The 24,423-nt window shown below is 39.1% G+C and overlaps 2 protein-coding genes and 2 long non-coding RNA genes across 4 annotated transcripts in view; 2 read left to right on the top strand and 2 right to left on the bottom strand.

Moving 5' to 3' along the window:
- Window positions 1-9,914, top strand: part of LOC111325965 (uncharacterized) — a 39,760-nt gene extending 29,846 nt beyond the window's left edge. The window contains exons 32-40 of the mRNA XM_088740887.1: window positions 669-815; window positions 2,030-2,652; window positions 2,927-3,105; window positions 4,962-5,145; window positions 5,468-6,448; window positions 6,578-6,765; window positions 7,808-7,906; window positions 8,043-8,103; window positions 8,541-9,914. Coding sequence (XP_088597013.1) covers window positions 669-815; window positions 2,030-2,652; window positions 2,927-3,105; window positions 4,962-5,145; window positions 5,468-6,448; window positions 6,578-6,765; window positions 7,808-7,906; window positions 8,043-8,103; window positions 8,541-9,361 — 3,283 coding nt within the window. The 3' untranslated portion in view covers window positions 9,362-9,914. The remainder of the gene's footprint in view (window positions 1-668; window positions 816-2,029; window positions 2,653-2,926; window positions 3,106-4,961; window positions 5,146-5,467; window positions 6,449-6,577; window positions 6,766-7,807; window positions 7,907-8,042; window positions 8,104-8,540) is intronic.
- On the top strand, window positions 1,228-2,012 carry LOC148718471 (uncharacterized). The gene has a single exon (XM_088740886.1). It carries the CDS (start codon window positions 1,360-1,362, stop codon window positions 1,921-1,923), a length of 564 nt encoding a protein of 187 aa, XP_088597012.1. The 5' UTR covers window positions 1,228-1,359; the 3' UTR covers window positions 1,924-2,012.
- Window positions 9,915-11,700: 1,786 nt separating the features above from the next.
- LOC148718472 (uncharacterized) lies at window positions 11,701-15,793 on the bottom strand. The gene is made up of 2 exons (XR_015993936.1): window positions 14,142-15,793; window positions 11,701-12,400 (listed from the first exon to the last, which is right to left on the bottom strand). It is a non-coding gene; the product is annotated as an uncharacterized LOC148718472 (long non-coding RNA).
- A 3,354-nt stretch (window positions 15,794-19,147) lies between these two features.
- Window positions 19,148-21,510, bottom strand: LOC111325950 (uncharacterized). Its single transcript, XR_002694400.2, has 2 exons — window positions 20,405-21,510; window positions 19,148-19,594 (listed from the first exon to the last, which is right to left on the bottom strand). It is a non-coding gene; the product is annotated as an uncharacterized LOC111325950 (long non-coding RNA).
- Window positions 21,511-24,423: the final 2,913 nt, after the last annotated feature.

Here is a 24,423-nt window from a genome sequence, read left to right on the forward strand (position 1 = left end):
AAAGGAAATCCTCCACCGCCCACTAACAGCCGCAAAATCTAAGTGCACAAGGTGGATCTTATCGGATAAGTGTAGACTGACTGGGAATAAAACAATAATGCATGGATCCGCTCCTTTACATGTTGAACGACTTCAACCTGGTATTTTTAGAGAACTCTTGCCTCTGCTTGGGTTATCGGTAGACGTTGTTCCCCGATGCAGATTTGACAAAGATCTGAAGAAGACATAAACTAACGGAGCTATCGGGGCGTATTTCACTTTCTGTAAACTAGAGGCTCCTGGGGAATGTTATTCCTTACAAGGGGAATACTTGTTCTTAGTGGGTAACGTTCCTCTGAATTATGTGAGATTTTACGAAACAGTCCACCGGTAGCTATACCTCTCCTCAGTCCGCCGCCAGCTATACTCTTCGATCAGTCCATCAGTAGTTGTACTCCTGAATGAAGAAAATTAAAGGAATAGTGATCGCTAAGTGTGTTGCCCGATCCAAAACTCTGATCAGTTCTCAAGCCTGGATCTTTCAGCTCAGAGTCTAGCACGGGTACGAACAGGTCTTTGCGTCTATCATAAGGACCATTATAATATCCTTCAAATGTTTCATGCTTACAATGGGTATTCTAACGTATCTTATCGACTGGGTTAATGGTTCGTATGTTCTTACGATACAGATGCGACAATGGTAAGTGTATTAATCGCAAAAACGTTTGTGACGGACGAGATGATTGCGGTGATGGCTCAGACGAGATGACATGCACTTCTCCTACACCATGTACAGAGTTTCACTGTGATAACAACACTAAGTGCATTTCTTTCAGGTAAGTTTTCCGTCCACACGCTTGATTGAGCCTTAGGTCGTTCCAGTGTCCACCGATTTGCGACTGCAGTGAACGTTTTTTATTTTGTCTCAAACTCACTTAGCATCTCAAACTTGAACAACGCTTACGGGCTTAATTTCACACACGTCATGTCATTACCATGGGGCCCATCCTTATAGCACCTCAGTTTAGCAAATACTTCTTCTGGGGACGCAGATACTACTCCTTCCTGAAAAATGCCCCTCTGGCCCATTATCTCTTAGCTTTAAAGGAAGGACACATTCATATTGTTGCTGTGCCGTTCATTTACACCATGGATGACGCGAACCCTAGATTACTCAAGCTAGGAGGGGGGAGATGATGGATTCCATCACATCTAGATTCAATTTTCATATGGTATTCGTTGCCGCTATCAAACAAAGATCTTCTCCAGAAATGGCTGGTAATAATCCGAGGGGAGAACACTCCTTTAAACAAAAATTCCTATCTTTGTAGCAAGCATTTTGAGCCTGAGTGCTTTGCAAAGTCCCTAAGAGGACAGTGAATGCGACTCAAACCGGACGCTATACCTACGAAGTTTATTTTCTCCGCTGAAAAGCCACGGAGGAAAATATCTCATGATCGACACGCAGAAACAACAACAACGAAGAGAAGCGAGACTGCGAGATGTCTCAATGTGAGTAAGGATACGACTGTGGACATTAATGTCATTGATGAGCAACTGAAGAGCATCGAAAGCACGGATCCAATCGTGTTCAAAGATCCACTCGTCCTTGAAAACGAAAAACTATTGGAAGAGCTCAAACAGAAAGAACAAGAGTTGTTGAATTTGAAAGAGAGATGGAGGATCAGAGAAGAAGAGCTTGACAAAAAGGTCAAGGAGTTCGAACTGCTATTACAATTGCAAGAAGAACGAACTGCAAGAAAGGAACTCGAAAAACTTTATAAGGAAAGAGCATTTAGCTTAGAGACTGTTAAAGAAAATGACAAGCTACTTAAATTTTACTCTGGTTTTGAAAACTATGATATGTTTTCAATGGTCCTTGACTTCCTTGGAAGAGAGGCTGCTAGTCATCTCATCTGTCAACCTCCACCCGAACATATTTAGAAATGTGTACAGGGCTTACATAATAAAAGTCTAAGTTACGATTGCTTTTGGATATGAAAGTCATAGTAAGGTATGAAATTTACTTTGATTCTAATTAAACCTATAGATCTCTCTGTGATGGCCACACGGACTGCTTAGACGGCCGGGACGAGACTCAATGTCCAACTACAGCAGGAGTCACACGCACTCTTATAAGTGCTACACTGCAGGTAACAGCAAAGGTAACAACTCTCGTCTCCAGCAACAACCGAAGTTCCCCGAGCAAAACTACGACCCCTCCATTAACGACAGAGATTGTGTCATCCACGTCAGAGATGGTGACACCTGTGTCGAAGATGACGTCACCCGCGTCGGTAATGATGTCACCCGTGTCGAAAATGACGTCACCAGAGTCGGAGATTATGTCATCCGTATCGGAGATGATGTCACCCTTTTCGGAGATAATAGTACCTGTGTCGAAGAAGAAGTCACCCGTGTTGAAGATGACGTCATCATTGTCGAAGATTATGTCATCCGTGTCAGAGATGATGTCACCTGTGTCGGAGATAATGTTACCCATGTCAAAAATGATGTCACCCGTGTCGAAGATTATGTTACCAGTGACGGAGATGCAAGTGATTCCCAGTCAAGTCACGGTAAAAATGAGCGCTATGAGCTTACCAGAGAGTGTAAAGATAGTCATAACACCTTCAACTTTGTCTGTGGGCACCACTGTAGTGAGGAAAGAGGGTAAGCGTAAAGATAGCAGGTTCTCTTCACTTTATGTAAGATGCATTGATACTACAAGGCTCTGATAGATCAAGGAAAGCTCCCTGAATCGCATGATGCAAATGAAAATGCCGTTAAGATTGATTCATGCTAGTTGGTTCATGAAGACAAGTAAATAACAACGAATTCTGACAGTAATAAAAAGACCGAATAATTTCCTTAAGTTTACGAAGACGTATCCTGACTGCTTTGATACTGTTCCTTGCTTACCTTCCATGCAACGATGTCATTTCAGAGTGCGGAGATAGTTGCACTTGTTATATGAATTGCCAGAGACAAATCAAGTGTCCATATAGTGCCAATTGTCCATCTTGCATCTGTAACAGTGGTACACTGAAGCGGCAAAATCGATGTGTCGTGCCCATGCCTGCGCCATGCATGCCACTATGTGATATCTCTGGACACAAATTTCAGGTAAAAATAAGCAACCAAACCAATAGGACTACGTTTTGACCGAGTGTGGGGTTGTCTCGATGAATTTCAGGAAGCGAATATTCATGTTTACCCATCTCCTTTTTTAGTGTTAAATAGGAGTAACCTATTCTAATGGATAGCTTAGTTCGTACCTTGGCAGCTTGGGGTCGAATTGTTTGAACATGAATCAGGGAACTGAGTCGAATACAGTCATAACACATCAGATCGAGGACCTAAGCTCTTAGTATAATTCAAGTTCATATGTCACAAACTTGATAATAAAACAAACCCGATTGGGAGAGAATGTATCACGTGCCGCGGACCGAGACTCACTAATTCCCAACGGCGAACCAAACTCTTAAAGGAGCACTCTTACGAAACCGCCCTATAATTTGAAAACCCGGAAAATCTAGTTATTTCATTATAATATGAATTTTTAGCGATTAATAAAGCCTTTTCAATGATAATTTTAGTTGAAAGTCAATTCTAGGGCGAGAAATTACGATTTGAAAAGTGTTCCGCCATTAATTTTCGTAATCACGGCCAACTTATCTTCGTTCAGCGGTCACTCCCATTGTGACGTAGATTACTCAAAACACTGTTACGTTGGCGTCATTTTATATTTATACGGAAACCTCGTGAAATTTTAGTGAAATAGTCTTAAAGGTAAAAGGTAAAGTCTGTTTACGAGCCTAGTGGCCCATCAGGCCGGTGCTTAACTCCGGTTTCTGTGGCATGAAGCGACTAGGAGTATTTCTACTCCCCCCCCCCCCTGGATAATAATAATAATAATAATAATAATAATAGGTAAAATCTGTTTACGAGCCTAGTGGTCCATCAGGCCGGTGCTTAACTCCGGTTTCTGTGGCATGAAGCGACTAGGAGTACTTCTACTCCCCCCTGGATGGGATGCCAGTCCATCGCAGGGTTACCCCTAGCATTAAATTTCCGGTACCCATTTAAACACCTGGGCGGAGAGAGGGACTGTGAGAGTAAAGTGTCTTACCTAAGAACCACACAATGTCCCGGCCGGGGCTCGAACCCGGACCACTCGATCCGAAGTTCGAGCGCATCAAAAACCTCGTGAAATTTAGTGAAATAGTCTTAGTCTTAGTGTTATAAAAGCAATACATACGATCAAAATACTGTTTTTGAAAATTAGCCACGAGCACGGCGCGTCCAATGAGTAATCTATGTCACGCTCCAAACTTGCGCCAGTCTGATTGAGTCTGGCAAGTGATTACGAAAATTAATGGCGGAACGGCTTTCAAATCGTAATTTGTCGCCCTAGAATTGACTTTCAACTGAAATTATTATTGAAAAGGCTTTATTAATCGCTAAAAATTTACATTATAACGAAATGACTGAATTTTTCGGGTTTTCAAATTATAGGTCGGTTTCGTAAGAGTGCTCCTTTGAGAGAAACCACACGTGGGTCCTATCATCCTTAAAGGTATCAAGGAAGCAAAACTGATTGTTTCCCTTGGGACCATTCATTAAGTACTTTAATTCTACACTCCTTGAGGGACCGTCATCATTCATCTCCTGGGGAGTGGGGGGTGGGGGGGGAAGGAGGGGTTAAAGGATTTTGGTCGTGTCACAATGAAATTTACCTGATCTCCCCTAAGGCTCTGTAATATTCTTATACTACCCACTCCCTTTCTTGAAAGTAAATTTTTCCTATATTCTCCCCCCCCCTTAGACCCTGTTGGCGACGAATGATCCCCACGTTTCCCCTTAAAGCCACGTGATCTCCCAAAATCCTCCACTTCCCCCTCCGGTGTTAACTAACAATGACTGGTCCTATACCAGGACAGACGAGCCTTGTAAACTTGCTATACTTACTCTTTTCATAGTTCAGTACAACGATACATGACGGAGCGTGTCGCGTGTGCACGTGCGAAAGAAAACCAAACACCCTTGACCAGTCAACAGCCGTGTGCCAAACCACTTGTACGACAGTCACACTGAAGTCGGGGACTGGAAATAATTTGACAATAAGCGTGGAAAATACGATGATTTCTTCATTATCCACTTCAGGTAAGAGCATTGCAATCTCATTAAAGTGAAACACGATGAACGTGTACAATGTGAAAAATCACAATCATCATAAGACGATAACAACCTCATATCGAAAACTGTATCTGACAAACCGTACTGTGTAGATATATCCACTTCATGCATAGACTTAACTAGCATCCCTAACCTCTAAGGTGGCCCAGTTTGTAATAATCATCCGTAATCAATTACATTTCATCAGATTGAACATAACCTACTTGGTTAAAAAAAAAAACCCTCAAACTAAATAGATAATCAGAACGTTATCTAATACCTTATCATAACCACACGATTCTCTTGGTAGCAAGTGGCATGTTGCAGCTAGGTGACAGAGAAACGGCTCGGCCACCAAACCAAGCTCAAAGATTGAAAACACCGGTGATAGTACCAACTCAGCAATCTCTGCCAGAATCAAAGATAGAGGGTCCAACAGCCACAAGTTCCTCAAAAGAGTTAAAAATAATGAAGGTAGGAAGCCGGATAGCAACGAGACCTTCGGAAGGGTCAACGACAACAATAACAACAACCTCAACAACAAAAGCAGCAGAGGCAAAGACATCAGGGGCGGAATCAACGGTATCCGTACTGACTTCAAGTCCAACATCGGGAATATCCAATAAGAGGTTAAAAACAACAAAGAAAACAAGTACGACATCAGTAGTCCCAGCGAAGGAAGGGAGTGAAGCTGTTTTAGTAAGTCCAACAACTACTATGCCCTCACAGAAGTCGGCAACACTTAAGGTAGCAAGTGGGATAGTATTGATATCATCTGTAAAGGAATCGATGACAACACTAACTGCGGGCAGTCTGGTATCAAGAATACCCACTGGGGAATCAACAAACAAATCATTAAGTCCAATATCAAACGTATCTTCAAAGAAGTCTGTTAAAACACAGATATCATCTCCCACAAGGGTGATGTCCTCAGAGAAATCTACAAAAACAACTATAGAAAGGGGTACAAGTCCGACAACAACAATATCAACACAGGAAGCGACAATTAGAAAGGCAGCAAGTTGGACAAAGGCAACGATATCTGCATTAAAATCGAGAACAACGCCCAATGAGACAACCTCAACAACGACGCTGGCCACGGAGGAATTAGCAACACAGAAATTTTCAAGGCCAACAGGTCCGACATTTACGACACCCAAACTAAAACTGTCAGCAACACCAAAGGTATCGAGTCCGTCACTGGAAGTATCAGCCCCAGGGCCTTACGTGACAACAACAGCAAGAACCCTAAATCCGACGGTCGCCACAATTATCCCAACTTCTACACCAGGTTAGAAATGTTTACAACTTCGTTTTTGAAGGCTGGCTTTGCTCAAAAGTATCCACAAGAATAATTACATTGCATACATGTGAACCATTGCACTTAAAGTGTTTGTATTTTTCTTTTTGTACTCTTTAGTATGCCAATGGAGTAATTGCACTTGTACCAGGACATGCGCAGACCTTGCCGAATTGGAAGTAATCCCCTGCACAAATGACTCGTGTAAACCCGGATGTATATGTCCACCGGGATTGGTAACTCACGGGAACGCGTGTGTCTCAGCAGTATTAGGATGTCCTTGTTATCACAATCAAAAATTTTACAAGGTCAGACCCAAGGCTACCTCTGTCTTCTGAATCCTTAAACTGAAAAGCGCAGAATTTCTCCTTACAAAGATCAATACAATATCAAGCGGACAAGTGATGAGAATAAATAATAGTAATTTAACTGAGTAGAGTGCAATTTGGGCTGAAATCATACGGGTAATTTCAAAATCACAAGTATGATTTCGAACCAAAGTTGCACGACACGAGGTTCAAGTAACACTTTATTACATCTATTTTGAAATCGCCCAAATACAGGACTTGGTCAATTCAAATATTTTATTGGTGCAGTACTGAACCGGTTTTTAAATAAAAAGCGGAGCCGGAAATGCTTTTATATCTTATTTTGTATGCAAAACAGAAAGACTTTGACGTCATGTGTCAAAAACTCCGAAAGCGTAAAGTGATGCGATTCGTGAATGGTCAAGCGTAAAATGGTCAAGAGTAAAATGGTCAAGCATAACATGGTCAAGCGTAAAACGGTCAGGCGTAAAATGGTCAAGCGTAAAATGGTCAGGCGTAAAATGGTCAAGCGTAAAATGGTGGGATTCGTGAATAAATCGCACAATGAGAGCCAATCAGATTACAGGGACCACCAGTGATTTCACAATGGATTTAATAAAGAAAAATATCAATTAGAGGATTAATATTTGATCCAATACCGAATTCTGCGAACTGGTTATCATAAGAATTGTATGGCAGAAAGTAAGGAGAATTATAAAGGAGATCTTGGGAGGGAAACTGAAGGGTTAAGCTTTATATCAGTGCTACAGTGTAGAACATGAAGGCGCCTATTGAAATTAGTTTTCCTTTACAACTGTGGCGTTTTTCGAGGAAAGAAAAGGGGGGGAGTGAAGTGGGGGGAATGGGCTGGGGGGGAGGGTGTGCTCTCCCAACAGGCCATTATTGATAAAGCATAGAAGTGCTAAATCAGATCTTAGTTCTTACCAAGAGCGTTTTTCTCTCTTCGTTTCACGCTTATGACAAATCTATTGCATAGATTTTTTTTTGCTTATAACTTATTTGTCACTGTCTTTCTTTCCAGATGGGCGAGCAGTTTCAAAATGGCACCTGTAGTACTTGTAAGTGTTTCGGTGATGCTGTCGTTTGTCTACGTGCCTGTAATATCAAGAAATGTCCGGCGGTAAGGCAGATTTTCTTAGTTGGTTTGTTAGCAAGTTTAAACATTGTTGTAATAGATCATACTGCTTGGCTTACTGCTTGGCTATTACATGTCGATCAATAAATTACTTTTATCTTCATTGTTGGTATACTTTTAGGATGAAGAGCTAATTAACGAGCCCGGGAAATGTTGCTACTGCCGTAAAAAGCCAAGCTTGTGTACGTACAACTCTTTTTATAACATAATCAAATAAAGCGCGCGCTCTGATTGGTCGATTCGGCGTGCACCATTTGCTCATGGATGTACGCTGCTGACGTGAGCAAATACATAGACTAGTTTTCCGCGCGCGCTTGTTTTTTCTGGTCACGTAAGATTTGTTAAATAAAAGAAAACTCTTCTGCTATAATGTATCAATGTTATGTTATAAAACAAATGGTAAACGCCACAGTGTACACTATTGAGTTATTGATGCACTTGGGAGGTTCTGGGGTGGATCCAGGATTTAGTGAAAGGGGGTTCGGAGGGGGGTTCGGAGAATTGTTCCCCTTCTGTTTGTAAATAAGATTATCATGTAAGAGAAATTGTCCTTTCAAAATCTTTAGTTCAGTCGCAGTTTTACAGTCACTGAGTATTACTTCTTTTTTTCAATCAACAGCCGTGGTGAGCTCTTTGACAACTCTTTCAAAACCAACAACATTAACAGCTCTTGCGAAAAGCACTAGCTTTGCACATACTTCTTCAGAATTAGGGACTAAAAACTTTGGAAGTGCTCGAGCACAAACTTCTTCAGAATCCGGGACTAAAAACTTTGGAAGTACTCGAGCAATTCCAACACTATCCCCATCAACGATGGTGACATCAATAACATTGCCAGTCCTTACGAAAGGCATGAGTGTTGTACAAATTTCTGCAAAACCAGGGGCTACAAACTATACAACAACTCAGGCAATTCCAGCAGTATCCCTATCGAAGATGGTGAGACCTAACGTGGAATCAATAACATCAACAGTCCTTCCGAAAAGCACGAGCATTTCACAAACTTCTCCAAAACCGGTAACTACAAAGCCTACAACAAACATTCGACCAGTTACTGAGACGCCAGAGGTTGAAGCTCCCATATCACGATGCAATATCATCTCAAAGCCAAGAAGTATCGTTGACCAATCCGGTTGTTTTAACACTCAGCCAATTCAGCAGACAGCTTGCCAAGGTTCCTGCAACTCATCTGCGGTCTTGAACATAACCTCACTTTGGGTCGACATCGAATGTCTCTGTTGTAAACCCAAGAATTTTAGCATCGCAAATGTGTCAATGAAATGCCCAGATGGAAGTTATAAAGTCTTAAAGTATTTGGCTATAGCAGAATGTAGCTGTGAAACTTGTGACAGCCATGCCTATCAAAGAAGGCTACAAATAGCCGTGGGATTTTTACACGGGAATACGACTGAAATTACAGATGACAATATTTTGAATTAAAACGGTGCACTACCCAGTTAGTCTCACATACCTTAGACATTAGAACGTTTAGCCTACGAGCGGGCTCCCAATGCGCTGCAATAAGAGCAGCTGCGAATTCCGCGAGATTCGATCCGGCGAGCGAGAGGTGCACGTGAGAAATCTATCAGAGGCCTCAATTTTTGTGTCTGAATTCGCGCCAACCTCACGCGCATTCATACTCCTCGCTGACTCGAAACGCACAGGCTTCGCAACCGTTGAAATCAGAATGGCGACGTTCTGTAATCCATGGCCGTACAATGGGGAGCCTAGATTTTGTTTTTTTTAAAACTGGCATTTGAAAATTTATTCTCGCTCACTTCCCTTACAAATTTTGTTGCCATATCACTAGAATGACTACACGCAACATTTTGTCTATTCAGGCATTGTTTTATAAGAAACGGGTTTATTGAGTAATAAGAATTGTCGTTTGGTTAACTTATAGAAAAACTGTTGGTGTAGGGGGAGATAATCAAAGTACCGATAAAACCAGTAAGACAGGTTTGCCTTTGATTAAAAGAGACTATTCCAGTGGTGTATATTGTAACTTCTTCTGATCGTAGTTTTTTTTTTATAACAGGTAAACGAACGCAAACTTTTGAAAGCTACACTGATTTGTTATTTATGGAAAATATAATCAAGCAAGTGATGAGTTTTTCTAAGATTACGTTGAATCATTTGCTAAACCTTGGAAAACTCACCTCTGAATTTAATTTACCTATTTCTCAAAAATGCGCGCGACTCTACAACTTCACAACTGTTTCTCGCAATAGCAGAAGAGAGTAGCTCGCGTTTGTACACTTTTTTAATAGAATGGATCATTCTATCACTAATTTGTTACGCCGGTGACGATGCATTTAAAATTTAATAATAATATTTATAATAATAATGATAATGATAACTATAAATGATTTATTAAATAAAAATGATAATGATAATAACTGATTTATTAAATTAGTAACAGACCTTTATTCATTACAATCATTAAAAATATTTACAAAATTATGATAAAATGCTTAAAAAATCGAAAATGCATTAAATTGTCTGATAAAAATCTAAGAAAAGCTTGTGGATACACGCTTCGTTTAATGATGATGATGACAATCTTAGTAGTAATAATGACTTTAAAACAGACAAGTTAAAAAGAAAAAAAAATTTCGTATTCCTAAATAAGAAGAAAAAAAAAACACAGATTGGGTCGGCCAGGCTCTAATATTTTCAATTTATAAGTCTGAGCCAACAAGTCTAGCTGTCGTCTAATGGATGTTTAGCGTCTCAAACATAGGAGCGTACGATGACGAAAGACACTTAAGCTCTTACCCTGGAAATTGTGCTAGAGTAACTTTCTCCCTTCTTATATGCGATCAGCTCTGTAGGTCTGCTTTGGTAATTAACACACTCATCTGCCATTCCACCTGTGGTCGTAAAGTTAGGGGAGTGAACGTTCCTCGTTCGTGCGCCATCACTCTTTCTACATACCGTCTCTTCTCCTCGTTACCATGCTTCTTGTAGGTAATATATAAAAATAATGATGATAATAATAATAATAATAATATCTATTTATGTTTATCCAGGGAGCCCACTCGCAAATGCAGTCTTCAGTGGGGCCTGCAGATGAAATTCATAAAAGAATAAAATAAAAGATAAAAGCCTATCTAAAACTAAAAACTAATACCCCATTCACACCAGAAAACTTGTTTAGTTAAACCAGGTTTAACTGAATAAAAATCAGAAGCAGAGAACTGAAAAACTAAATTTTCCACAAGATTCAAGCAATTGCTAAATTGTATTTTCAATGTGCCACATTTGAAGTGAACCAAATATTGATTTGAGCAGCTTCTATGGAGCTGCTGTGTTAAACCATGTTTAACAAAACAGCTTTAAAGCATGTTTAGGCTTTGGTGTGAATGGGGTATAAGATTGAGAAAAAGGAAACTCAAATTAAGATGTACGGCTTATCTTTCAAGGTTGTAAGTTTGGGTTTAAAAAGGGACAATGTTTTGGTGTTTATAATGTCACTGTCTAGATTATTCCATTCATAAGAAGCTTGAAAAAGATAAGTTCGTTGGCCCCAACTGGTTGCGCACGCGAGAAAGATTTAGGTCATTGAATCTGCGAGTTTGATAAGAATGAAGATTACTATCGCCCTTGAAATCGGATTCAAAGTCGACTTTTGTGTTCCCTGAAAAAGGACATAGAGACAGACGGTAAAGATAATTTAAACAGTTAAGTTTTAAATTTGAAAAAAAAAGGAATGGATCATCTCCCAGCTGTATAATCAGCGTGCTTCTCGATCAGGTTTATAAAAATGCAGTTTCACAGACAGCTATAGGCTTACTTTAATAATCTCAGACTTGGTTTAAAATTATTTATTAATCATAATTATTCAAAGCTGTGCTTTCCTCCATGAATGGAACACTGTTACGCAGATAAGTTCAGTGACGCTTGAGCTAGTCATAAGAAACTAGCTAATTTAAACGCTTACCAAGAGAGCAAGAGAAAAAAAAAAGATATTAAAATAGAGCAATTCAGTGTCTGGCAGCTGCATTTTGAAACAGGCAGAAAATTACAAAGTAGGTGACCGGCGAGTTTCATGATTGAGTTGCCGATTAAGACAGTGATGCAGGTAAATAAATCTGCCCTGATACTGTTCTTCTTTCTGAAGTAATGGGAAAACCCAATAAGAAGGCTATTGAAAAACAAAGTTAATTAAATAAATTAGCGTCATAAGTGTCACGTTACATCAGTCTTTCTTTACTTTCTACTTTCATCTCCGGCTTCACTTTTCAAATCCACTTCTTCAGTTTTTGTTTCTTGTTTCATCTGAAGTGAACCTAGCGTGCGGGCTAAAGCTAACGTTTTTAACTCCGGTACAACCAACAGCTTCCCCTGTTTGTTGCTCTGAATAGTAACGCACGCTTTAGCTGCTTTCTCCAAGGAATATTTCCGCTCGCCATCAAATTTAAAGTTTGCGCAGCCTCTGCTGGTATCCATTCTACACGTCTATAGTTTGCAGCTTAGCTGCAGAATAAGAAAACAAATGCATAAATTACTGCAATGTAAAAGATATGTTTTGCGGGTCACTAATAAACGCACAAAGAATTAAAAGAAGATTCAGAAACTAGTCTAAAAATAAATGAAGAAAGGCTGATAGTTTCGAAAGAAACTGTCTGGGGCTGCGTCGGTGGGAGTAACGAAATAATTTGGATATATCAACAAAGTTGAAATGGTGAATTGGCCACCGTAACGATTACAAAAGCCGACGTTTCGAACGTTTCGAGCGTTAGCCCTTCGTCGGAGCGAAAAATAATACCACTGATCAGGTTTCATGAAAATTCAAGTGTTCGTTTTTTTTTTTAAAGAACATTTGAATGCATGCATGCATGTCAAGAATTTACCAATGCTGGGACTAAGACATACTCAGTGTTCGACACTAACTTTCTTTCTAATTTGCCCTTTGAAAAATCAGGTTTGTGTTTTTGGTTGCCCTTGTATTTTTTTGGTTGCCTACTTAGTAAAAATCCTTTGCTCATTAAACTCAAAGGGGGTTTGAAATAGAATGGTAAGTTATTTTATAAATTTTGCGTTGCTTGTTTTTGGCATTTTGTGGGAATCAGTCACTTCCAAAGCACAGTGCGAAGTATGTTTAAAATCCGCAAAGTCAATTTAATCAGTGTTCGAAACCAACGCTTGCCCGATTTTTTGAACGATGCGACTTGCAACGAGGGAAGTGTCGAATAATGTAACGAAATGACTATAAACCTGAGTAAAAAATAAAGCAAAATAAAAAATCTTTGCTGTGTCATTTATTTCTCTGCTAAATATATGTGGGTACGAACCTCGAAAGATTTCCAAAAGCGTAGACGGATGTCCGAACAATATAAATTTGTAGCCACCAAGTTGTTTTTACCACGCTAAAGGAATGCTTGTTACAATAAAACCCAGTTTCCGCACGCCTAAATGCCCCTCCATGTTGTCATATCGAACAACGATTATTTCGTTGTTTTGAAATAACACAGCAAAGATTTTTTATTTTGCTTTATTTTTCGCTCATGTGTATGGTCATTTCGTTACATTATTAGACACTGCTCTCGTTGCAAGTCAAATCGATCAAAATTTCCCTATTGCCCGATTGGGCAAGTCTTAGAGTTGTTTCACTTGCCCACAGAGGTAATTCACTTGCCCCGGGCAATCGGGCAAGCCGTTAGTGTCGAGCACTATAATGATACCAGGAGCCCATTGCTTCTGGGAATACAGAACTTTCTTTATCGTTTACTGCGAGCTCAAAAATTCGAATCTGTCATGTCGAACACGACAGATACTCGTCACGCATGGAATAATTCATTTGATTGTGTTCTCTCATCGTTGTTAATTTCGACGATGTCGTCAAGTTGATTTATTTATCATAGTTGCAAACCAAAATAATGCTATGTTACTGATATTAGTTCTCTACGGTTCCTCCACTTGAGGAAAGTATCAAAAATGGTAATTATTTCACCACCCTTTGTTTGATGATGTTTTGGGAGTCTTAATGCCGATTGCATGGTGTGTTCAAAATCTTAGCGTCATATCTTGTTTTCTTTTTCAGTATTGATGTACAAAGGTAACTTAGGCAAAAGCAATTTTTCTTCCTTAACGATTTACGTATCATTCATCTGATTTACAATTGTTTCGGCGTAGAATTGCTATCAAATTAACTAATTTTTAAAGTTTTATCGTCTTGTCAATCGTAACTGCTCAGTGGAGGAAAGCACGAACTTACCTGAAATAAACCGAGGTCTGATCTTTACTCCGCTGAACTGAGTGACGCTTTCAGTCTGGTGTCGGTCTCGCTAAATGCAACTGCTTTAAACGTTACTCAGCTTGTGTAAAGATGTATGCAATATTTTCCCGAAGAAAGAGCTGATTTAAACCAGGGGCAAGGTTTAAGGAAAATACCAGGGCTTAGGGGATTTTGTTTCCTCACGCGCTTTTTATTTCCCGTTAAGATTAAACCTTGTGGTCATGACCTTGAGCGTGTATGTTGTGATTCCTTATAAAATAACTGCGACTAAGTGCACCTGGATTGGTAAATTGCACCGGTTCCGTTAACTGTGTTTTGCTTTAATTCTATTTTCTAAAAGCAATGTATCGCACTTTCTATCGGTTTACCGGGTAATAGCCCACACGGGATTACAGAAGAATACTCGAAAAGTTTGCAAATCGCTTGCCTCCGGTGCGGAATTTATAAACGTTTTTCATGTTTTCTTACTCTGTTAAACCAATGGCAAGTGTGGTATGTTTTTTAAATAGCTAAGAATTCTTGACTATGCTGGGAGTAAACCGACATTAAAAATAATTCATTTTTAATTTTGGTCTTAACTCATTACAGGTGTCTTTAGTCTTAAACGATTTTGTGGGTTATTAAAAGCCATGAGCCGGTTATTTAAACAAAGTTTAGCCGTTGTTTACAAAACCGTGTTCTAAACTATCTTGAAGTTAGGCAAATCTTTTACCTGAACGTTTAATTTTGTGAACAGTGTCAAGAGTTAAGGGGAAAGGTGAACAATATCCGTATATTTTCCGGTCATAACGGGTGCAAAGAAATCATTATTCAGGGAAAATCCCGCGGATTTGAATTGAATGTGATCGACTGCGGATAGACCAACGGAAGTTCTAATAATCCCGAGATCAAAGAGCATAACAGACTTCCTGTCTTAAGTTATCGGAAAGAAAGCTGAATGTGGCATTTTTTATATTTTCAACCACTAATTAACAATCCGTTGGATGAGGTTGAGCGTGATAGCGATAATTACTAAGGCCAAAGTTTGCGTTATCTGCCGAAGCCGAAGACTGAGGTGAATAACACAAACTGAGGACTTGACAATTATCACTGTCATGCGAAAACCGAATCCAATAATTTTTAATTATGCATATTCCTGAGCTACCCTTGTAAAGACAAGAGCACATAAAACTATTGTCTGTAGGTATGACGCCACTTCTACAATACATATAAAATCTATTTTCTGTAGGTATGTCGTAAGAGAATGTATAATAGTGCAGAATTTTGGTTTATACACACTATCTTATACCATGTTATTACCAATTCGTTTTCTTGAAAAAGTTGGCCGATGTTCTGTTGTGTAAATGATCTGTACATGTCTTTACTGTAGAAGCGACTAACCAAAAAGTTGCTGTGTGTCTCAGAATAATTGCTTATAAGCTGTTTTGAATAAAAGGGAAACATATTAGTGTTTATCAGAGTTCACCTTGCCCATTAGGATGAATAGATTGATCATAGACAGCTGTTCAACATGCGGACCTTAAGGTAAACGATATCTGCCCCTTTGAAAAAAAAAACTTCTTCAAGGCACAGACTCACCTTACATGGAACAAACTATTGACCCGAACTACTTTGATTAAAGGGGCTGTGAAGTATTCTCTTACCTTTTATGAACTTGCCATGAAAGTGGATGCTTTTTTGGTTGTTAAAGTTGTTACAATATCTAGGAGAAGAGTTGAAACACACGCACACACATGTGCGTTAATTTATTTTTATTTTGTTTAACTACGCGTTTATTTAGGGTCTCTGCCCTTGGTATTTTTTTTTTTACCAGAAATTTGTAACTTCTTGCATGGACTGCGTGAAAACAATTTTTTTCTGGCGTAAAGAACAAGGAAAATGGTGGTGATGGTCTAAAATGTCTAAAATGAGAGTAATGCAAAAATTAAGTTTGCATTGGGATGAGCTAGAGATATTATGAAACAAAACAGCTATTTATATCTTGACATGAAACTCATTGTTGTCTAAGTGCTTTTAAAGGTTTGAGTCAGAATTCTGCTTGTAATTTGCTTGCTTGTTTTTTTGTTCTTTTTGGTCAACCAATTTCATGCCATCAATATGGCGAAGCCCCTTCATTCAATATAGTATTTTTTATATATGATGCACGATCCTCGCAGTAGATAGCGCTATTTAAGTAATAGCGAAAATCAGACCTGAAAAAAATCAGGCCTGTACGGGATTCGAACCACTGACCTCTGCGATACTAGTGCAGCACTCTACCAATTGAGCTAACAAGCCAACTGGGAGCAGGCCGTTAAGTTGATTCGTAATAAACCCGTGAAAGTGATAAATGAGATACAATGCAATATATGAAGTTCATATATTGTGTACTGCGGTATTAGATATATATGATGCACGATCCTCGCAGTAGATAGCGCTATTTAAGTAATAGCGAAAATCAGACCTGAAAAAAATCAGGCCTGTACGGGATTCGAACCACTCACCTCTGCGATACTAGTGCAGCGCTCTACCAATTGAGCTGCAGTGCAGCGCTCTACCAATTGAATGTATACAATGCAATATATGAACTTCATATATTGCATTGTATCTCATTTATCACTTTCACGGGTTTATTACGAATCAACTTAACGGCCTGCTCCCAGTTGGCTTGTTAGCTCAATTGGTAGAGCGCTGCACTAGTATCGCAGAGGTGAGTGGTTCGAATCCCGTACAGGCCTGATTTTTTTCAGGTCTGATTTTCGCTATTACTTAAATAGCGCTATCTACTGCGAGGATCGTGCATCATATATATCTAATACCGCAGTACACAATATATGAACTTCATATATTGCATTGTATCTCATTTATCACTTTCACGGGTTTATTACGAATCAACTTAACGGCCTGCTCCCAGTTGGCTTGTTAGCTCAATTGGTAGAGCGCTGCACTAGTATCGCAGAGGTCAGTGGTTCGAATCCCGTACAGGCCTGATTTTTTTCAGGTCTGATTTTCGCTATTACTTAAATAGCGCTATCTACTGCGAGGATCGTGCATCATATATATCTAATACCGCAGTACACAATATATGAACTTCATATATTGCATTGTATCTCATAGTATTTTTTGTTACTAATATCGATTATAACAGAAAATTTATCGAAAAATGTGTCTTTTATTAGTTTGTTTTCAGGTTTGCATACAAATTAGAGTTTGTTCCTTGTGAAATGAAAAAAGTTACGTTTTCAACTGAAAACGAATACATGTGGACGAGGCCAGAATTAAGTTTCGCGCGGTCAGTGTTTAGTTCGAAGAGTAGGCGATCACCTCGCACCTATTATGGGAAAATCTGTAACTTTGAATTCGAACAGTGATAATGTCTATGATTTATCTGTGCGTGCGTGCAACAATTCCCAAATCATCGGGAATAACTTAAACGATCTGTGTATTTTGCGATCATGACGGTCTGCAAAATAACCATTATTCAGGGATAGTCCCCGGGGATATGAATTGAATTTGATCAACCAATTAAAACGGAAGTTGTACTAGTGTTGCCCCGACAATCAAGAAATTATAGACTTCCCGTCTTAAGTTAACGGTTAAGATGATTTTGATGCTCATAACGTTTTCGGCAGAGTTAATAAACATTTTGGCTGTTTCGCTTCATTTCATACCAATAATAAGCAAATCTGATATTTAGTTCTTATTAACCGAGCAGGAGGTCTGTATGGGAGAATCTTGACCGAAGTTGCCAGTACAGACCGAACGCAGTGAGGTCTGTACCAGCGACCGAGGTCAAGATTCTCCCATACAGACCGACCTAGCTCGATTAATAAGATGTTTATTTTATGGCTGTGTCTTATATGCCAATTTTTTATACTCTTTGTACCTTTTTTTTTTCTAGACCGGTCTAGATGCCGGTCTAGATGGGAAAATCTAGACCGCTCTCAATATTGATTTCAGCCAATCAAATTCGTGAATTCGGTATTTCCCAGTCCTTGTGAGACACAGCCATATAATAAGGTAGAATAATGACTTGCCGTTGACTCGCTCAGACACGTTTCTCGGTCGTGGACCTTAAGAAATTAAAAATAGATACATAAAAGATCAAACACGATCGATGCACAAGGCTTGATTTGATTTCTAAGCTTTCTTAAGTTTACAATTTGAAATTTCTTTTGGTAAAATATTTCTTTGTTCATCGTTGTTATCAGTGATGAGGCGCTTGGCTAAGGCTTGTTGTATTGCAATTGAAACGTTACTAATTTCAACCAACAGCTTGCATTACTCTACAATCGGTATTGGCTCCAAGTTTGAAGAGAAACAATTGAAATCAACATTGATTTTACTTTCTATCTTTATTTCCTTGTATTCTTCTGAATTTAAAGTTTTTCCATCACCAATGTAATACTCTGTGGTTTCTGTTCACATGAGACTAAGGGCAGAGTTATTCTATCGAAGAATGACCGAAACGGCAAATTCACCGACGCTGAAATCAGTATTACTTGAAAATAGAGCTCCGCTGACGCGCCTCTGCGTATTTTTGACGGAACTTGCAAGGATAAAATAAACCGAGATATGGGGCTCCTCATCCTTCATTCTAATTCGTACTTTAGCTTTATGATAATGCATCAATCATTTTCCTTTTTCCTCGCTCGACAACACCGCAAAAAATAACAGTAAAGATGCAATTGAGAAACTGACAGAAGAAGGGAGAATTTGAAGATTTGGAAACACAGCTGGGTGAGAAAACAACAACAAAGACCCACTGTGATGATTAGACGGGAATCCATGTAGGCTTTTACTGGAAAAATAATTATATTGATCTAAAAGAGATGACGATTAAAACCCAAACGATGTTCTTGGGAGTTGACTCGGTATTAACTTTATGATACTAAGAATGCTCTGTGGGATACGGAGAAAAATAGCTGGCATTACATAGCTTGGTGTCTCGGAGACATACACATGTGAAAAAATCAAACTTGAACCTTCCCTCTCGGCTACTAGCATTCATAGATAACTATTTTATTTCAGTTGCTTACATTGTGCTTCAATCATTTTCCTAAGATGTCAGATGAGTTTTACTTCGACGCTCTACACACGGCTACAACTTGGTAGATGATGATTATTCAGCAACAAATTCGAATCATAGTTTAAGGACAACCTAGCTACTTTTAAAGATTAAACAAAGATCAAATGTCTCTTACAGATTATAATGAACGTAATCGTGCTCCCTTTGAGTTAAAATACAGTTCCATAGGCATTCAGTTGTTCTGGTTTGCCGGCTTGTCTGCAGTAGACTGAGCGCGTGATGAAAAGCTTCCTTTTGGAACCCCGCCGCCATGCTGTTTTGCTTCTGAACTCTGAATCCTCGACGCTGCTTCTTTTGTCATCGGATTTCTGGGCTGTGCGCTTTGACTTCCTTGTTTGTCCATGGCTCTCTAAATCACACGCCTCTTAAGTAGTCACATTCATTTGTGGTGGAAAAAAAGAAGGAAATATTTATCATGTATTGATCGTTTTACAACGAATGCCTTCCATGTTTGCAGCGTTATTTTTAAATAATGATGCAAAACATCGTAAATAATTGAGGATAACATTTGGTAAGATGTGAGTTTCAAGGCACTTTCGGGACGATTCAACCTCAGGGTTGTCTCAGGAAACGGCTCTGTCAGATCAATCATAAAATAAGAAATATTTTTTCTCATTTGAATCGTAGCTGAGAGACGAGAAGCCTTCAAAAGCACGAAGGTTGAAAGAGCATTCGAAATCGAAGAGTTTCCTTCGAAGTGTCCACATTCGTGCATCTCTAGGCCACACACATTTGTTTTGTCAGCAACACTAGCATCGAATGAAACGGTTCTCTCACAGTGTATATGAAGAATCTGTGTCAGAAGTTATCTAGGGATCCTCTGGATTCAAACGATTCAGTCAAACAGAGAAACACTACCGTCGGATCGCTAGGGGTTGTTTCAAAGATTGTCTTTAAATGTATTTTAAGGCGCTTTCGTTTTAGAGAGATATACGATCGTAATTTAGCTAACTGAAGTAACACTAATATATTGCTTGTGTATTGAGAAAAACGACGACGTGCGATATATCAAAAATTCGAAAGGTTTACCACTTTAGAAGCTATCCTGTGTGCAAGTGCATTCGGCGGTATATAGTTCTCTATTCATTGGATTTGACTGCATTTTCTTGGGAGAAATTTTACCGACTGAAATTACAAACGCAAATCATTACGGTAACTAAGCTGACCTACTTACGTTATGTGAAAGTAGGAAAGACTTGTACGCCTCCTCGTTTTTCTCAGATTCTCCAGCAAATGTTTCCTGAGTAGAATGGTAAAGTAGCGACAGAGTCTTTCACAAGTCCAAATCGCTTTCCGAGAAAATGACGTCAGCATATAATCATCAAGATTTTCTCGGAAAAATACTTGGTTTGACATGTGAGATAACACCGAAGCGAGGGCTTTCCAAGAAAATGATAACATAACAACATAACATAATATTTATTCAGGAAGCTACAACGCAAATGTAAAAATACATCCTGAAAAGGGAAAATCGTGAGGTTAGCCCTGTATAGAAACAATTTCCCTGACTAAAAACATAAAAAAGATAAAATTTAGTGGCTACAGATTCAATAAATATTCAATAAATATTCAAATAAATTAAATTTTTAAGTCTACTCTTAAAAACAGACAATGATTCGGCGTGTACAATGTATCCTGGCAAGTTATTCCATTTCCCCACAATGCAAATGAAGAAAGAATATTTGTAACAATTACAAACCGCTCTTTTCAGGTAAAGTTTATAGTCGTGGTTAACTCTTGTACGCTTATTGGCAAACACTAAGAAATCTGGGAAAGGGAGGTGATCAATACCAACAACTATCTTATAACATTGAACCAGAGAGAGAAATTCTCTCCGCTTTTCTAGTGTTTGCCATTTTAGCAAGCTACAACGGTGTTCGTAATTCATTTCGCCTCGTTTTTGCCTCAAAGCTAGTCGCGAAGCTCTTCGTTGAACCGTTTCTAGAGCCGTAATATCCTCAATCAAATACGGACACCAAACAGGAGCCGCATACTCCAGTATGGGCCTGACCAGTGACTTATAAAGCTGCGAAAACGCGTACTGGCTATTAGTTCTGGTGGACCGCTTTATGATACCTAATAACATATTTGCCTTGTTTACCGTTGCAGATACATGCATGCCCCACGACAGGTCAGAAGAGATGGTTACTCCAAGGTCCTTAGTCTCTACCCACCCAAATCGCCCCCCTACCCCCAGCGAGTAAATTGGTTTAGTTTTATCCTTTCTATGTGTAATACGTGTGACCTCGCATTTAACCGGATTGAAGCGCATCTGCCATTTATTTGCCCATATGCTCAATCGATCTAGGTCACTCGCTCTGCAGAGCAGGGATATCAACATCTGGCGAACTGATTGTTCGGTAGATTTTAGTATCATCTGCATAAATCTTAACAGTAGATGTCAAATCTCTTGAGATGTCATTTATGTAGATGATGTAAGATTTTCTCGGAAAGATACTCGGTTTGACATGTGAGATAACACAGAAGCGAGCGCTTTCCGAGAAAATATTGTCAGCATAAATAATCAAGATTTTCGCGGAAAGATACTTCGTTTGACGTGCGACACTGAAGCGAGCGCGTGAACGAGTCAGTCGCCATACTTCTGTTTGTTCTGCCTTTCGTTTGACCAACGTAGTTTTCATTGAAGGGAAATAAAAAAACTCCTATCTCTAAAATTTTCATCTTAGATGAAAATTTTCCTTACGGCTGTAACTACTTAGTAGCCAAGCCTTTGATTTGGAGTGAGACTGAAGGTGACCTTGTTGTGATAGAGACCAGTATCTAGTTAGCATGACAACAAAGTAATTTGATGATGATGATAATGATAATAATAATAATTATTATTATTATTATTATCATTATAATCCTTTATTCACCATAATCACAAAAAATTATAACAAAAATTATGATAAAATGTTTGAATATCGAAAAATTGTGTTAAAATGTCTAATAAAAATGTAAGAAAAACTAGAGGATACACACTATGATAAGGATAATTCACTATAATCATCACAAATATTTACAAACAAATTGAGATAAAAATCGAAAAATACATGAATAATAATAATAATAATAATAACAATAATGATAATAATAATGACTTTATTGGATGACGCAATTACTGGTAAAACTGAACCAGTAGTTCTCATTGTGGTCTTCTAAAACTACAAATTAAAATAGCAAAAATACAAAGAAAAAATACAATTAGAAATTAATTTAAAATTTCTACTTATAGTAAAGTTATCAATTCTGGAGTTCCTATATCTATCTTTCATGTATAGTTGATTTCTAAATTAACAAAGGGAAGTGCCGAGACCCCTAGTGGAACTGTCACGGTTGTTCCATAGTCTAGTGCAACTTGCAAGAAATGAACGTTTGCTGGTCATGGTGCTAAAAAAAGGTGTGGATAAATCCATAGTAGTTGACCCCCGAGTTGTGTAATGATGTCTATTTTTAACATGACGAATATAATGATTAAAGTAATCAGGGCATTTCCCAAGGATGATATTATGCATAATACACAATTTCCTTTGCTCTATTATGTCTCTAATGGGATCCAACCTAACCTCTTAAAAAGGCCAACTATTCTTTCAGAGCCTGCGTTTAAAATTACTCTAGCACAACGTTTTTAATTCTGAGGAGCCTTTGTAAATTATCAATCTTGGTGTTTCCCCACACTGAACAGCAATATTCGAAGATTGGTTTAATTAAAGCGTTGTATAGCAACTTCTTAAGTGATAAATTCAGGTACTTTTTGGCTCTTTTAAGAAGACTTACCCTAAAATTTAATTTAGTGATCATGTAATCTATCAGATACAATGAAATATATGAAGTTCATATATTTTGAACTGCGGTATTAGATACGTATGATGCACGATCCTCGCAGCAGATAGCGCTATTTAAGCAATAGCGAAAATCAGACCTGAAAAAAATCAGGCCTGTACGGGATTCGAACCACTGACCTCTGCGATACTAGTGCAGCGCTCTACCAATTGAGCTAACAAGCCAACTGGGAGCAGGCCGTTAAGTTGATCAAGGCCATTATCAACTTAACGGCCTGCTCCCAGTTGGCTTGTTAGCTCAGTTGGTAGAGCGCTGCACTAGTATCGCAGAGGTCAGTGGTTCGAATCCCGTACAGGCCTGATTTTTTTCAGGTCTGATTTCCGCTATTGCTTAAATAGCGCTATCTACTGCGAGGATCGTGCATCATACGCATGTAATCTATATTGCTATTCCAATTAAGATGCTTGTCTATCTTCACATCAAGCAGCTTTTCGTTGACGGCCTCTTTGATTTCAGTGCCTCGCAACGAAAGGTTAAGCGATGGGTTTGTGCAGTAGGAAAGCTTTTGCTTTGTTCCAACATGTAACTGTTTTGTTTTATTTGCGTTTGGGACCATCTTGTTTAGCGAGAACCAGTGATCCGCTTTGTTGAGACTTCCCTGAAGTCCGTGCGGGATATGCACAGTATCAGGCGGGCGGGGATGGCGTAGTGGTAAGAGCAGTCGCCTACCACCGCTATGGCCCGGGTTCGATTCCAGGTCCTGGCGTCACATGTGGGTTGAGTTTGTTGTCGGTTCTAGTCCTTGCTCCGAGGGTTTTTCTCTGGGCCCTCTAGTTTTAGGAAGTTCCCTCAGCGGCAAAAACCAACATTCCAATTTCCAATTCGATCTGGAAGCAGTGGACAAGAAGAGCCACTCAGTGGAATGTCCATTGCTAAATTATTTATATTTATTTATTATTTACTATTTGTTATTAGAGTTAGCCATCCATATTGTAGTGTCATCGGAGTAAATATCCACTTTGCAATCAGGTATTGCAAGTGGAAAGTCATTGATATACAACAAGAAAAGATGGGACCCAAGAGGGGAAGGAACTTTGTGGAACGACTCGAGTAGTTGATAGTGCGTCAGACAGTGATCTATTGAAACAACATCGCTGTGTTCGATCGTGTGGGTAAAAAAACCACCAGGGATGTAATATCAATGTGTTACATATTGAGTTTTGATAAAAGTAAGCTGTGATCTGCCAGATCAAAAGCTTTACTAAGGTCCGTCAGTACAGCGCCGACAAGTTCTTTCGCGAGTCCGTAGCTTTGAGCCAATTGTCAGTAAGACTCAAAAGTGCTGCTTCAAAAGAATGACAAGGGCGATGTGCCGACTGTTTACTGTGTAACAGTATTCGATGTATACTG

Source organism: Stylophora pistillata, chromosome 12, assembly GCF_964205215.1.
Source record: "Stylophora pistillata chromosome 12, jaStyPist1.2, whole genome shotgun sequence".
NCBI classification, from domain to species: domain Eukaryota; kingdom Metazoa; phylum Cnidaria; class Anthozoa; order Scleractinia; family Pocilloporidae; genus Stylophora; species Stylophora pistillata.

What these genes read in the sequence shown, in the direction of transcription:
- LOC148718471 (XM_088740886.1), top strand. Translation starts at nt 1,360, where the DNA reads ATGCGACTCAAACCGGACGCTATACCTACGAAGTTTATTTTCTCCGCT.